General features: G+C 35.9%; 1 protein-coding gene across 1 annotated transcript in view; it reads left to right on the top strand.

Annotated features, from left to right (window-relative positions):
- The window catches only part of mtus1b (microtubule associated tumor suppressor 1b), a 36,584-nt gene extending 20,861 nt beyond the window's left edge, over window positions 1–15,723 (top strand). The window contains exons 7-15 of the mRNA XM_043236706.1: window positions 4,902–5,128; window positions 10,194–10,260; window positions 12,119–12,333; window positions 12,523–12,628; window positions 12,741–12,814; window positions 12,900–12,995; window positions 13,639–13,755; window positions 14,526–14,623; window positions 14,760–15,723. Of these exons, the coding sequence (XP_043092641.1) occupies window positions 4,902–5,128; window positions 10,194–10,260; window positions 12,119–12,333; window positions 12,523–12,628; window positions 12,741–12,814; window positions 12,900–12,995; window positions 13,639–13,755; window positions 14,526–14,623; window positions 14,760–14,967 (1,208 nt within the window). The 3' untranslated portion in view covers window positions 14,968–15,723. The remainder of the gene's footprint in view (window positions 1–4,901; window positions 5,129–10,193; window positions 10,261–12,118; window positions 12,334–12,522; window positions 12,629–12,740; window positions 12,815–12,899; window positions 12,996–13,638; window positions 13,756–14,525; window positions 14,624–14,759) is intronic.
- Window positions 15,724–16,270: the final 547 nt, after the last annotated feature.

A 16,270-nucleotide genomic window follows, 5' to 3' on the forward strand; every position in this document is an offset into this window, starting at 1 on the left:
TTTGTGTGTATCCTCTTCAGATACTCCCTTTCCAATGAGCCAAAGCCCTTGTCTACCCCATTCCTAATCTCCATATCTAAAGAATTAATAAACAATAAAGTAAATAGTTTGGTTTGAGGTTGTGATTATGGTGGTATGTCATTTTACCACAGGCCCTGGATGTCGCTCTCTCTGTGCAGCAGACTGGCCGCTTTCTGTCTGTCTTTCCAGCCATGCTCGGATAGGTAACATCACCAAACTGTCACGAGAGATCTCATGTAGTCATCTCCCAGCCATTAGAGTGGGAAATATTTGCTCAAAACCTGTATGATTTTTTTTATAGCTCAACACTTAACAAAGGTACAATTATCATTATGATGCATTGTTTTTGGACATGCTCCAAAAAATAAATGATATTAAATCCCCGTTGAAACATGCTGGTTAGGTATGTTTTCAAGCACAGCTGCTGGTTTGAGCTGGTCCAAGCTGTTCCTTAGTTAGTCGTGAGCTGGTTTATACAAATCATGTGCTGGTCCTAAGCTGGTCCTAAGCTCCTGCTTAGGACCAGCACATGACCAGCTAAAGGCCAGCTTAAACCAGCAGTCATGATTTAAAACATACTTAATCAGCATATGCTAGGATGTCTTTGAGTACCGTGTAAATGCCATGGGATATGATACCACAACTACCTTTACAATAGTTTTATTCACAGTAAGGCTTTTAGGAGGGTCATTTTAGATTGAATAACAAAACAAGAGTACTTAATAAAAATAAATGCTATTTTTTTAGACTTACTATTCATTAAAGATGTAGACCATGTAAAACGCATAACAATTTCTACAATATTAAGCAGCTCTTATTATCTTATTAATTGCACAACATTACATTGTTTTAATTAAACAAATGCAGCCTTGTCGAGCTAATAGCATATCATTAGAAAGTTTTCTCTTGCTAGATGTAGCTATTTCACATTTAGATTGAGAGGATATGCCATGATGTGTTTGGTCTCCTTTTGAATGTATGGCACTGCTTCTGTCCAAGTGAGATAATTCTTTCCATTAAGCGAAACGTTGAAACGTTTATTCAGGCTTTCCTTCAGAACGGGTGCATAATTTCCTCATCTGCCTTCCAGTAATTATGTGGAAGAGTGGAAGCATTTTTTTTTTCTGTGGAGGCTTGTGGTTTGCTGGTTGTATGCGTGTGTGTGTGTGTATGTGTGTGTGATGTTTAATCTTGCAGTGTAATGAAAAGAGGATTGCTCAGAGAAACAACAGCATCAAAGGAGCACCACTCTGTCTGTTATTATAACCATGAACATATCCGGCCTGGGTGTGGACACGCTTGACGGAGCGTGTGTTTGGACGCCTGTGGTTGAGCCCTACTCAGTGTGTATGTGTGTGGTAGCTAGTTACGGTCTGTCTCCAGTGGAGTGTTTGGGGGACAGCAATCACAGCATGTCTCCTGTCACGGTAGACCATCATAAACACTTATTACGAGGCCTAGACTGCACACTGATTACATGCTACTTATGGACTTATCATGTTCACACACAGACGCACATACAAGCAGAGACTGTGCTAGCCTTTATTTTACACAGTGGATTCCTTATGTTTTAAATGAGTTTATAATCAAGTAAAGCCACATTCTATCTGTTTATAATGTGACACTGGACCACAAAATCATTCGTGAGTTGCAGTAGCAGTAGCCAAAAATACACTGTATTACAAATACAGTGAAAGGTATCGATTTTTCTTTTATGCAAAACATCATTAGGATATTAAGTAATAATCTTGTTCCATGAAGATATTTAGTAAAATTTCTACAGTAAATATATCAAAACTTAATTTTTTATTAGTAATATGCTTTGCTAAGGACATCACTTGTACAACGATTTTCTCTATATTAAGATTTTTTTGTTGTATTAATTTTTTGGTTGTTGTTTTGTTGTAAATATTGCCCTATCCTAACAATTATATATCACTGGAAAGTTTATTTATCCAGATTTAAGATGATATATAGATCTTAGTTTTAAAAACTATGTGTGTGTGTGTGTGTGTGTGTGTGTGTGTGTGTGTGTGTGTGTGTTTGTGACTTGAGGTGTACAATATTAACAGACATGCTGTTATAATAATACAGTTAATATTTATTATTATTATTATTATTATTATTTATACATCTTAGTACCATGTTCTTGTTTGAAGATGTGCTGTAGTGGAACTATCCCATGTAGCAAAAGAAAAATATGTCTAATATGTATTTATCCAAAATGCGATTTTTATTTGAATCATTTTGTACATATATGCTGTAAACAGACTTTTTTTGCGGTTTAAAAAGATTAGTTTGAATTCATTTTGAATTTACATTTCCAAATTAACATTTTAAATGGTAAACTAAAATATTTTAAAATGCATTTTGTTTTAGATTTTATTATTTTTACTATTACTTCTGTTAAAAAATGTATGCTGTCATTTTTACCACTTTTACAACTTAAATGCTTGGTTTAAATTACAAAATTTAATATGGGGAAAATAAAACACTGAAAATAAGGCTACATTTTAAAATGATTTGCAACATGCAAAATGCTAAATTAATAAAAGAAACATGTGTGCTATTTAAGCTTTGTATTTTTGGATGAGCTCCATCGTATTTCACGAGAGTACCATCCATGGCATATAAATGTGAATCGGAAGAGTAGGCCTATATAAAAGTTGTCATCCGACACTTCAGTACTACCACTGCACAGTTTTGTAAGGTTATTGGGGACAATATGTATCCCAATGCCACACTGGTGTCCATAGTAGAAGAGTATCTGAGGTCAGCAGTGATGTGATCAGAGCTGATGACACAGTCCTGTGGGGTGGCAGATGTGGTCATGTGACCACAGGCAAGGGCACTGTTCAGCACTGAGTTACAGTTATTTAAGGACATTACATTTCACCTCAAAGCACACATATTCCCTCACATCACACTGAGCCAGAAAAAGACCGCAGCAATCTCGCTATTTCAAGCCTGTATTTAAATAATTTAAACCGGGACATTCATCAGAAGTGATCTTTGCATTATACATAAAGACTTCCAGGTTTAGAAGAAAATAGTTTTTGTATTAGATATAAACAAAAAACAAAGAGAAAGTATCTGATCGACATTTATCATTATTAGGATCACATATTCTTATTTAATTAAATAAAATTCATAGTCAAAATGAGGAATGATTTGACAATTTTTATTAAATAGTAGATGATTTGTTATGTAGCTTAATTGAAAAAAGCTATAAGAAGCTATGTCATCTTTAAAAGCAGGTTTTACAGGTCAACTACAGTAAAATATATCTGACAGCAGGGGGCATCAGAGAGAACCTGATTCATGGAAGGTGATTTAAAGAGACAGTTCACCAAAAAAGAGATGATTCCCCCGTATTAATGCGTGCGTCAATGCATTTGACTTTGAAACATAGATTTTTAAAATCATGAATCATTTATTTTGAGCAAGAATCTATTTAAAATGGCGTAAATAATTTTGTAAAATGTCATAAAATATTTTTAAATATATAAACATTAAAGTTTTAAACTTTTGGAGACTTTTGTTTGCTTAAGACGCATTAGGAGATGCATTTACATAATCCTATATGCACTTAAAATTGAGAATTCAATTAAATCTCATTTTGAATGTACAAAAAATCTTTCCTGAATCAAATTGAAAATCTACACTACAAAAGGAACTAATATGTACCTTTCAGATACAGATATGCACCATTTGGGTACAAAGGTGTACTTTCGAAAAGGTACCACCCCATTGGCAGCTGAGAGAATCAGACTATCCTATGTATTCTAAAATTCACACCCCTATAATGTCATTTTCTTTTTTGGGTGAACTGTTCCTTTAAGACCAGCTGTCCAGAGCGGTTCACTAGGGAAAGATAGTTAAACTGCATCAACAATAGCTAATATTCAATTTGTACTCTTCATCTCTTCACACAATAAACACTGTGTGTTTATTGTGGTTACTTGGCAGATTTGTATGTGGGATATATTTTAAAGTTGCTTGGTAAATACAGATTACATTCAAACAAGGACTAAATTACCATCTAAATTACAGTTCTAGTTAAATGTCATACACGGACCGGGGAGTTTGAGAGAAGCCAACCAAATACCAAAATTACACATTTAAAATGACACAGCTTTCATCTGTCTTTACCCTCATGTTTAAGCTTTAAATACCCAATTAAGACAAAAAAGAATTTATACATGTGGAATTTACATGCAAAGCAATGACAGTATTGTCCCACTTTAAACATTTTTTATTTAATTCTTGTATAATTATTATACATTTTATGACATTTTAGTGTTATTGCTTAGTAGGCAACTTGACAGTTGTTCTAAAATTTTGCTGATTCAGTAAAGTTGGAGAAAATGCTTATTGTAGATGATTGTTTTCGATATAAGAGATCTGTCAGTCAATATTCTTCACAGATTATGATGTTGAAAACTTTACTTTGACTAAAGGTAGCCTATAGAAGATGAGACCAAAATGCACTCAGTACACACACACTCAATTTCTCTCTCTCTCTCCCTCTCTCTCCTCTTTCTAATGCACTCTTAATGTGCTCTCTGGACCTTAGTGCATTTTCATTAAGATGCAATCCCAGAATGCACTAGGACTAAAGAGGGCGTATGATATTTGCGTGCTGAGTTTGTTACTTAAAGCTTTTGTTGCAGAGCATTCCTATTAGTCATGTTCATTTCTTTCTTCTGACATCATTTAAGATATATTTTTGTAGTGTTTGGGTGTGTATGTTCTTTTCATAAGTGCAGTTTTTTTGCTTTTTTTTTGTTTTTACCGGTTGAACCGAGGAGTATATGTGATTCTGGACTGTGAAATCATGCTGAATGTAATGACCAAACTGAACACGCGCTCTTTTGCAGTGGACAAGAGCTCTAAAGGGCCCAAAGCTGCAGGGGCAACAGCTGGACGGACACAGCAGCACAGCTCAGCTAGTCAAGGAGGACCGACGGAGGAAGAGGAAGAGAAAGATCTTCGTCTTCAAAATGAGAAGAAAAGTCAATGCATCCTGCATCTCCGTAAACTCATTGTTAACGGCAATCGGCGCCTGGAGGCTCTCGCCCTGGTTGTGCAGCATATCTTCAGTGAGGTTGGAGAGCTTTACTGTTTGATTTTTAGCCTTTTTTTAATTCTTCTAGATGTTTCTTTGCCAGGTTTACTCCCCATTCATTTTCTATTTTTATTTCTTTCAATGGTTTTAATATATTGATATTCGATACATTTAAGATAACAGTAATTTTGTTAAATGCTTATTCCCAAAATGGCAAAGATGATTTTTCTATTCATTAGTATCATACAATCCATTAGAGACCATACTAATATGCTTAGTCGTCTTAGTCTCAATTTTGAAAACAGTTGTGCTACTTAATGTTTTTGTGCAAACCAACACATCTTTTGTGTAATTTTAAATGTCTTTACTGTCGTGTTTGATCAATTTAATGCATCCTTGTTAAACAAAACTACTGATTTCTTTAAAAAACAAAGTAATTGCACCCAAACTTGTCTAACATCATTAGAAATATCTTTTATAATGATGTCAATCAAGAGTTCTTTGTTCATCTGTCCTAATAGTCAGATTATAAATGCAGGTATCTCAAATTATAATTTCATCCTTTGAAATGTAATTGGGTCAGATGCAATTATAAACATTAGAAATGTAATTATGGATAATCGAGCATACCAGAAGGACTTGGCCTTTATGTATATGCCTGTCTGTTTTGTCTACAAAGCAGTGAAGTAGGAAATGTTTCATATGGTGGTGCCATTAACCAGCATTTCCAGGTGTGTTGAAACTAAGAGGGCTCCAGGAGGATGTTCTCTCACATTCATTCTAGGTGTCATGCATGATTTAGGTTAGTCAGTAAGCCAAGCTTGATCTCTTTGCAACCCACCGAAACACACTTTCTTCTGTTCATTCATGCTCATCCCCATCAGATCGACATGCTACTGGGCTTCTGTAGTTCAGTGTTGCGCTTGTGCATTGATCTCCCTCCATAATTTACTTCAAACTTTCAGCCATTGTCCTGGAAATGGAATGTGGCTTCAACATAGCTTTGGTAGCAACTCAACTTGCACAATAAAAGTTGAATAGGAAACAGTTGGTCTCTTTAGGGTCTCTTTGACTAAATGTCAGAGCCGTCAAACCCTATGTATGCGGCCTGGTATGATCACATATCTGGGAGTGTCTGTAAAAGCCCTTTATTTTGTGATTGGCTGTATCCTGGATACAGACTTGTAACAGTGCTAATCTCCATTCACCTTCTTTCAGTTAGCAAATATTTGCAGATCAAAGGGGCTGTCAATCACTAGACGTAACTAAGTATTTAAGGTTTCTAATTGGTCTGAATAAAAATGAAACACTCTGCCAAAAACAACAGTAAGATAGTCAAAGATTATTTAGTCTTAAATACATCCAATTATATAATGTTATCTTTGATCATTCTGAAACCTCTGTGTGCGAGAATGAAGTTTCAAGCCTACTGTTCATTTGATTGGGGAGCTTAGTAACACCCTACCGTTTTGCATATTGGTTTATCTGAGTAGGTTTGAGCGTATTCCCGCCCTCATGGGCCCAGAGGCAGAACCACTGACAGTAAAATCATCTAGATGCACAATGCTGTTCTGAATCATACACTACACTATCTGATGATGAGTGATCATCTCAACTGTCTTGTGTTTCCTGCATGACAGGCTGGAATAATTCTCGATTTTGATGTTGGAATTGATTGAGGCTAGAGAGGTAAAAGCCGACAAGAATATACAAATGTAACATCATTTCAAATGGAGAAAGTGCTGGCCTATTGACGGCAGCCAAAAAAGGCGTTCCAGAGGTGGAGAAATGCATTACGTTTTGTTGAAAGACTGTGACTACAAATATTTGTTCTTTGAAATAATGCGAACCCATAAATCATGCGCAAGGCTAGGAATGTGTATTAAGTAAGTCAATAGGGTCAATTTTGATTTCTTGTTGACTTAAAATTTACTCTAATCTGCTAGAACTTACACCTAGGTAAACACTATTAGCTAGATTTGAAGATGGGGACTTATTTAGGCTTATGTGAGCTAATGTTCGTGTAAAACTATGTTAATGGGTTACTCATTGTGAACCCCACACCCAGTCTAGTAATCTTCACCCCAGGCATACAATTACACCCAGAAACCCACAACTTTCTTTCATTCTTTCTTTCTTTCTTTCTTTTTCTACTTTAAGTCATTTTCCATTTTAGCCATCTCATTCCATGCATTCCTCAGCGTCCTATATATAATGTAAATTTGTTATCTTATCTTCTTATCTCTCAATAATAGCAAACCTTCCCATATCAATTCTTCTTATCAAAACAACTTAAAAAAAACACCTTGGATACTTTACAAATTTTGCACTTCTACTCCAGATAGCCCACATGTAGTCACATATTGTCTAGAAAACATAAATCTTTCACTTTCTTTCTACACATGAAAAAGGGAGACTTTACTTTGGGGAAAGTTGACAGTTTTAGCCCTCGTGTCACCCACAATGATTGATAGTGAGCACAGAGGAGGTGGGATGTTGCTGTGAGGAATGCACCAGCTGCTACTGAGCCCCAGGAGGCGGGATTTGGAGAAAGGGTGTGGTTTTATTTTCGCACCTCACTGCTGTTTGGCTGACAACAGTAGAGCAATGTGTTTCTGTACCCACCCATAACTTCACATTTACCTTATGCCATAGAATATAGTTACATGTTGTTTTTGACAGTTTTTAATGGAAAATACAGCTAAAATTGTTAATTGTTTCAAGTAAAACTAGTTTAAATAATATTCATTCAAGCACATGCAAATGGTTTGTTTGCTTGTTCTTGAACTGTCATCAAAACGATTGCATATGGATTTGATTAAAATCTAACTTTGAGCAAATACCTCATTACTTTTTAATTGAATAATTTTCCCCCTTTCGAAATACCAATTTGTTCTGATTCTTCATGTATTTTTCTTACACAGCTTTGCAGACCTGTAGTCTTCTACCTTGTAATGATTCCCATGTAGACCGTAATATTATATAAACTCCAATACACCAAGCACAATCTCATTTATAGAAAAGCTGTTATGTAACTCTGATATCACCTTTGGACTTACTTCTTTCCTATGTACCCTGGCAAAAAGTGATCCATCTATTACTTTGCTCTCAGTATATCAACCAATCAAATTGCTTGCCCATAAAAAAAGAAAGATTTTCTTCATACCACAGAACCGACTTTTCCACCTACTCGCTCTTTCGACATTCATCTTTCTGCTTCCTCTTATCTGAGTTTCCACTCCCTTTCTCTTAGGAGGAATACGGGAGCCGGTCTGTGATAGGGAGGGAATTGTTTCTAATGCAGCATGCCTGGAGACTGACAGACCAGTTTTTAGAGTAGAGAAGGAGGAAAGTAGTTTGTTGGGTTGTTTGACTGGTATTGGAGAAGAGAGAGAAGGATTGCGAGTTTGAGGAGAAGATGGGCTCCTCCGGGAGCAAACCTGGCCTGAAGAAGCTTCCTGGCTCCAAGAAGAATAAAAAGGTGCAGTTTAGTTCCTTTGAGTGATTATTTTGCAATTAGTGATTTACTAGTTGCTTGCTACTCTGTTTCTCAGTAACTTCTTTCTCAAAGTAAAAGCATTTTTGGATTCTTAACTTCCTGCTTATCATCCAAGCCATTGTTAATCTTGTTAGGTGATTCACTATGGTTTGTGATGGCAGTTATGTCTCATGTGTTGTGCATATGGAGTAATCTTTCTTTATTTTCCAGTTTGTCAGTTTGTTTATTCAAACCTGAAGTGCACAATCACATGCATGCTTTTTTCCTTGAATCTGTAGGTGTTCCTTGTTTTGCCCATGCAAAGTGTGGTTTTGTATAGTTTCCTCTTATCTCAGGCCATGAACCATAAGTGTATGCTAGTACAGTAACCATAACAGGGAGTCTGGATGCAAGGTTCGAATGTCAGCATGTTCTGTTAAGTTTGTCTATCACGTGTTCTGACAGTCTTTATCACAGAACATAGTAATCTCTCACAGGCCATGTGATCTTTGGCTATGCAGAGGTTACTGTAACAATAAGCGTCACTTAATCACAGACACACACATACGTCTTTCCTGGAACATTTAAATCAGCCTCACACCGACCCTTGATCGTGCCTGCAGATAAGAAACTGATTGAGATGGTTCTTATCCAACAACAACAACCCATTCTGCCAATACTGAGAGTATCCAGCTGAGAGTCACACGTAATGCGTGATATCATTGCAAAGGCTCGGGAACTGCAGAGTGTTTTATTCATAATTTTAATCAAGTGTGAGCGTGTGTTCATTGTTTACAATTAATCGAGAAGTGACTTGGTTCTTTGTACAGTACGTTTGAGGTTGAATTGAAACATATATTGAATCTTTTCATGGTTTTGGGGAACTTTTAATGAGTGACCTGCAGTGCAGTTATTCTCATTCTGTGGACCACTGGTGGCTGCTGGTAGACAAAGTAACAACGTGAAATAGAAATGACGGATTGATCAATTCATAACAATAAAATAATTAAGTAGTTATGTTAACAAGCATTTGGGATTAAAATGTAGCAAATAATATGTAATAAACAATGGGCTCGGTTCATTTTCTGTGAGTGGAAGTAACTAATTTCAATGAAGAAGAAGAATTTGCAAAATTTTTGGTGGTTTCTCTCACTAGAGATGATTTTATCATCTCCGTATGCTTGTTAATATTTTGAATTAGCTTTTATTTTTATTTTCTCGGTTTTAATTTAAATGAGCATCTTTAGTATTTGTTGTGCTTTTGTCTTTTTACTAGCTCTTTTTGTATTTTATTTTATCTTTATTTCTAATCACTTTAGTGCTTCAAATTCATTTTATTTTATTTTATTAATGTTTTTGTTTAGTTTTAATTAACCGCACTATCCCCTAGATTTCTGAAAATATTTTAAGAACACAGCGACGAACTAGTAGAATATCGGTCCTTAATTTCTTTAAAGAATATAAATAAATCTTTTCCTATACAGTATATACTACAAGTCTAATACCATGTATTCTTTTGCCTAACATCTTTATATTAGACATTTTATTCCCAGCTATGCTTTCACATTTTCTTGATGTGTTAGTGTGACTAATGTTCGATTTTGTTTCTTCTGTTATGTGTTACAGCGTGAGGTGGCAGTCAAACAGAGGGAAGAACTTTCTGTCCAAATCAACAACCTGCGAGAGCAACTGGGTGAGCAACACATGTCCAGTCACACACAGGGGCTTGGTTATTACGTCCCTTCTCAAGGCTCACAGGCCGTAAGCTTTCATCTCGGTTAGATAACTGTCATTTAACAGGTGCTTTTATTCAGAGTGACTTGAAAAAACAGTAATTGCAGGGAAAGTCTCTGTGAGAAACCTTGGAACAACTGCCTTGCTCAAGGGCACAATTCTGATAAAATAGGTCTGCGTGAATGTCTAGCTTGAGAGTCACACCAAGTTGAAATTGTTTTAGCACTTTTTTTCTTATGGATTATATACCTGAGCCATATTGAACCATATTTACTCTTTTTTTAGATCATGTAAAATGTTATGTTTTAGTATTTTCCTATACAATCATTATCACCATTTAGCTCTCTTGCCTCTCTGTTCTTCGACGATATTATTCTCTACATTCCAGAGTGAGGCTGTTTCATGTTTTATCCTGTTGAATTTTGTTTTGATGAGCATCTTATTAATGGAAGCGAACAGCTCATTGTTTGGAAATTGGGAAACCGATGTTAACAACCAGACAGCAATCACATTCCACCTGTTTTATGATGCCCTGTAGACGTTTGACAGCCTTTTTATTGCGTTTGGAGTTGGCGTATTTATTTGTGTGTTAGCAACAAAATATGACTCCTCAATGCATTCGTACCTTGAACACAAAAACGCACGCATTCTTGGCAAGCCTGGACACACACATTTCTAATGCTGCAGAATGTTAAGGATGTGCAGCTTGTTATGTTTAATTAGGCTGGCCTTCCACACTGTCTCATGGCCTTTGGCTTCAGGACAAGTGTGAGGGATGTGTGTGGTGCATGAGGAATGTTTCACTCACATTGGCTCCTGCATGCAAGTCTGAAGGTGCAGTTGGCCAAATGACACTATGCTCCTAAATTGCAGTTCCCCTTACCTCACTGAAATGAAAGAAATAGTTATCCTGAAGCTTCAGAAACACATGCATGATAGACTTGAAACCCTACTAAAACTGCACTTCACAAAATTTGTAATTATGCAGTTGTAATGTAAATTTACTCCTAATTTCAGTTTTGTTTTTAATTCTTAATACAGCATTAGATTCAAATATTGATATTGCTAAATATTTAAATTATATTAATATATATATTCATTTATATTCATTTTATTTTTATTTAAATAAATTACCTGTGGGATGTATTCATATTTTTCATTATTTTTTATTTTCATTATTTTATTTTGACATTTTTAAGACTTTTTTTTACGTGCTTATTGTTATTTTTATTAGTATAATCATATATTTCTGTTTACATTTAATTTCTTTTGAATTATATGCTTTTGATTCTTTTTGGTGAACTAAATCCATGACACATTCTAGATTTTATTGTAGTTTACTGGCTCTAGAGAATCTTTAATACGCTGAGTCAGTAGAATCTAGAATACAATTCTGACGACTTAAGGAATTTTACCATCAGTACATTTTGAATTCTGCTCTGGATTTTACTGACTGGATTCTGTATTGTTTTGTCTGAACCATCAGAACATTCTAGATTCAGTAAAAATGTAAAATGTGCAGAACAATTGTCACAATCTAACAATAAAATAAAATCTAGAAAGTACTAATGGTTTTGAGAATCTGTTTAAGTTTCTGACTAAGACCTACCAAAAAAATAATGTTGAACACTGAAACAGAGAATCTATATTCCAGCATTAATTTCAGGAAGCCACAGAATGTTAGATAGGGAGTAGTTGAATCCAAGATTATTAACCACACCAATCACAAAGACAAAGCCAGGTTTATGTAAGTCAGGATCACAAGATCAAGAATCATCTTCTTTCTAACATGCTCCTCTCTATCACTTAATCTCCAGGTAACTCTGTCTCGTGTTGTGAGCAGCTGGAGAAAGAGAAGGAGGAGGTGCGTGTAACTTTGGAGGCATTGTTTCAGAAACTACAGGAGCAGCATCAGACAGAACTCCAGCAGCTGGAAGAGCGACTGAAGGACTTCTACTCTGCAGAATGGGACAAGACTCACGAGGCCTATCAGAGGGAGGCGGATAGATGCAGGGTGCTCATGCAGCAGCAGGTAGGTTCTGGGCTTGCCTTTGCTTACATCGCACTGTACTCACAATAGTCATGTAAGCATGTTAAACTATTCAAATCACACGACTCTTATCACTTAAAAATATTTGTACGCGATGGTGCATCTGCTCCGCAGTGTGTTGTTACATTTGTTGCATTGTTTGATGATGGTGAGTACGGTTTGCACTGACAGGTGGAGGATGTGAGGAGTAAACAAGAAGCTCTGAGGAACCAACAGGAAGTGGCACACACCCAGCAGATAGCAACACTGAAACAGGAACATGAGACTTCACTTACAGGTAATTTCATTCATCAAAAGACCTATTATTTATCTTTTCGTTACATGCATTGTGTTTTCATTTTGATTTCTGTCGGGTGAGGAAAATCAATCCATGTTTTTTACTTTTCCAGAGCTCAGGGAGACCCATGAACGGGACACGCAAGAGCTTGATAAAACAATCAAGGAGTCTGAAGCCATGCTCAATGTATGCATCTCATAGTATTCATATCCTGCTTAATTTCCAAATTGAAAAAAATATATATATTTAATCACTTTTCTCTTCCCTACAGGAGAAAATTCTGACTTTGACAGCAGAAAACGAGGCTTTGAAAGAGAGACTGAGAGAAGAGGAGGAACGGAGGAGAGCTCTGGCAGACAAAAGTCAGGTAAAATTTGCAATACTTTTGTCGTAATATGTATTTTTCACAGTATAACCACATTGCTAGTGAACAATTAGAATTACATTTAAATCCTTTCTTCATTAGTTTTATGATAAGCCCCAAAAATAATGGTAATATGCTATTATAATTATTAATATTTAAATTTGTACTGTCATATAAACCTAATAGAAATTTTTATATTTCTATTGGGCTTATTTTTATTTAAATTTCAGTTGCAGTGATTTTAGTATTTCAATTTAGTTTCACTTAGACAGCTTTTCTAATCAATAAATGTCCGTGTATTATTCATGTTTTTGGAATTCGGCCTATTTGTCTGTGAACATGAATGACTCTTAATAGGTTTAAAATAACAACAATGACACCAAGAACTGCGCTTTAATGCAGTTCATTAAAAATTAGAGTTTACATTTGCATAGTTCTTCTGTTCTTATTCTGGTGTGCTTGTCAACGACAGCATCCCAAACTAGTTTCAAGAGGGCTAGTGGGACACCGGATTAACCATCCTGACCGTGTGAAGCTAGTTACCGTGACCCATGCCAAGGCTGTGACCCGTAGAGACGCTCCATGTATTTACTTGTAGTCCCAGATGGCATAAACACAAACCAAGCACCTGTTTCTCTGTGTGCAGAAGGACGCCCACACACTGTATTTGGAACAGGAGCTGGAGAGCCTCAGAGCCGTGCTGGAAATAAAGACCAACCAGATACACCAGCAAGACAAGAAGCTCATGCAGATGGACAAACTGGTGAGAATATGCACACATGTAATAAATATGCATGAGATGCCCCTGTAGCGTCCTCGTGTCATTGTGAGCACCAGAGATTTTGGATTAGTCAATATTTTTTATTACATAATTTATGTCACTGACTAATCCAAAATGATTGCTTAAAAAATAGTTCACCCAGGTCAATAGGTCAACAGAAGGTTACGGTCGTTGTGTATTGTGTATCAAGTATTGAAGTCACTGTGTTCGGATGAGTGCCGCATTATTAATCATGCAGATAATATGGTGTCTACATGATATCCATTGCATCATTTACTTTCTGAATAAAACATATACTTTAAAAGTGTGGTTTAATTCAGTGCTATATTGAGTAAAATCACAGTGAGACAGTGAAACTGACTTTCATTGGTTAAGCTTAAATTAAATAAATTAAATAAAGCTGTTAAATTTACTTAGGTAAGTAGTTTTGACTTAATTCTACTAGTGAAATTAAATATTGTTATTGTTATGAAAATGTATTGTAAAAGTGTTACAGATATTTTATTGATAAAGCCTGCAAGTGTTTTTTTTTTTTTTTTGTGTACTGACTTTCACTGTACACACAAAAACAATATGAGAGAGAGAGAGAGACAGGGAATATAAGAAGAGAAAAAAATATTTTTGTGACATCCCACATTTAAACTCTGTAACACAGAAATCAGACAGATTTTTAACTTAATTTTGGGTTTACCAGTGGTATTGCATCTTTTTGATTAATAAATAACACTTTCATGTTTTCTCGTTGTCTACAGATTGACGATAATTTGAAACTGGAAGAGTGTTTAAAGAAGGTCCAGCAGGAGAACGAGGACTACAAGGCTAGGATGGACAAACATGCTGCGCTTTCAAAGTAAGTCACATTTTTTCTAGGCACTTTTGTACTCTTTTTTTTTTTTTTTTTGTGTATTTCTTGGATACAGCATAGCATTGTATTTATAATATCAGTGTGTTCAAATCTCTTTTTTTTTGTCCTTGTTCATCTGTAGGCAGCTCTCCTCAGAGCAGGCCATGCTTCAACAGACCCTACAGAAAGAGTCAAAGGTCAACAAACGGCTGTCTATGGAGAACGAGGAGCTGCTGTGGAAACTACACAACGGGGACCTTTGCAGCCCTCGACGCCTCTCGCCCTCCTCTCCCTTCCACTCGCCCCGAAACTCTGCCTCCTTCTCCACAACCCCGATATCACCCAGATAACCTCTGAGCTCTGACCTCGCTCGCTCGGAGGCACCTATATGGACCTTTCGGCCATTTTATTCCTATAATAGGACTTGTACAGTTTGTAGAGACTTGTAAAGTTTATAAATGTTCCCTTTCCAGTTAAAGACAATGATGCACAGTTGCACTTCTAGATCAAGGAATTGCCTTGTTCAGTTACACTCTCGTTTGTTCTTCGTCTCTCACCCTTCACCCTTTTTCACAAACGTACACAAAAACTTCTCTGAGGAGGGAACGTACCTCAGGGCTTGTACATAGAGTATCTCTTCCTCGGACTGCCATTTTCTGTTACTTGTGCTCTTTTATCCTTTTTTTTTAAATTAAAATGGTTTGTGCATAGTACGTCGAGATGTAAAACTGTCGTTTTTTTTGTATGCTGACAAGAACACTATATGATATTTGCAAAAAGGATGGAAAACAGAAGTCGTCTATTTGCTCGGATTGATATTTTTACAGCATGAATATAGAAAAGAGAAAAAGAAAGGCATTTCAAGGAAGAAGCTGAAATGTCAAGCACACCTCTGAACTGGAGTGCATACACTGTAGATCCAGATCTCTGTTCCTAATATTGTGGAATGTATTTACTTCTCTCCCAAACTGTGTCCAGTGGCCCACACATCCAGAACGCTTTAGGTGTGAATGTGTCCCTATCTCAACCACAGTGCCCTTCTTCGCTTTATGTTATTTTTATTTTTTTTAACGAATGCATTAAATTTTCTGGATGTTTATCTATTACATTTTGTATTGTTTATTTTAATCAGTCGACACGGTTTTCCTCAATTTTAGAAATTCTTTAAATAAATTGCATATATACGTTAGAAAAGATATGAATAAAAAAATAATGACAAAACAAGATGATTGTGAACTCCACACAATTTTATCTTAGTTTCACTAAGAGCACGCTTTCATGGTGATTTTACACTTTATGCTTATTCATAATTCTTAGAATTGTTCTCTGTTCCACAACCTTTGTTAAAAAAAAAGGGTGTTTTTATACTGGTAAGATTTTCAATTAAGTTTACAGTTTCAGTATGGAAGGGATAGTCTACCCAAAAATTAAAGAAAGAAGGTCCTACCGGCTTAAAGCGAAACGAGGCTAAATAAAAGATGACAATTTTCATTTGGAGTAGACACTTTAACCTATTGTGCCACCTTGTGGTTAAAATGAAAAGGTTTGGCTGTAAATAGAACTACAAATCATACGAGACTGACATCTAGTGGACATTGGAGTAGAATACTGAGAAGTTCACCCAAAAATGAGAATTCTCTTATCATTTACTCA

Source organism: Puntigrus tetrazona, chromosome 1 (genome assembly GCF_018831695.1).
Source record: "Puntigrus tetrazona isolate hp1 chromosome 1, ASM1883169v1, whole genome shotgun sequence".
Lineage (NCBI taxonomy): Eukaryota > Metazoa > Chordata > Actinopteri > Cypriniformes > Cyprinidae > Puntigrus > Puntigrus tetrazona.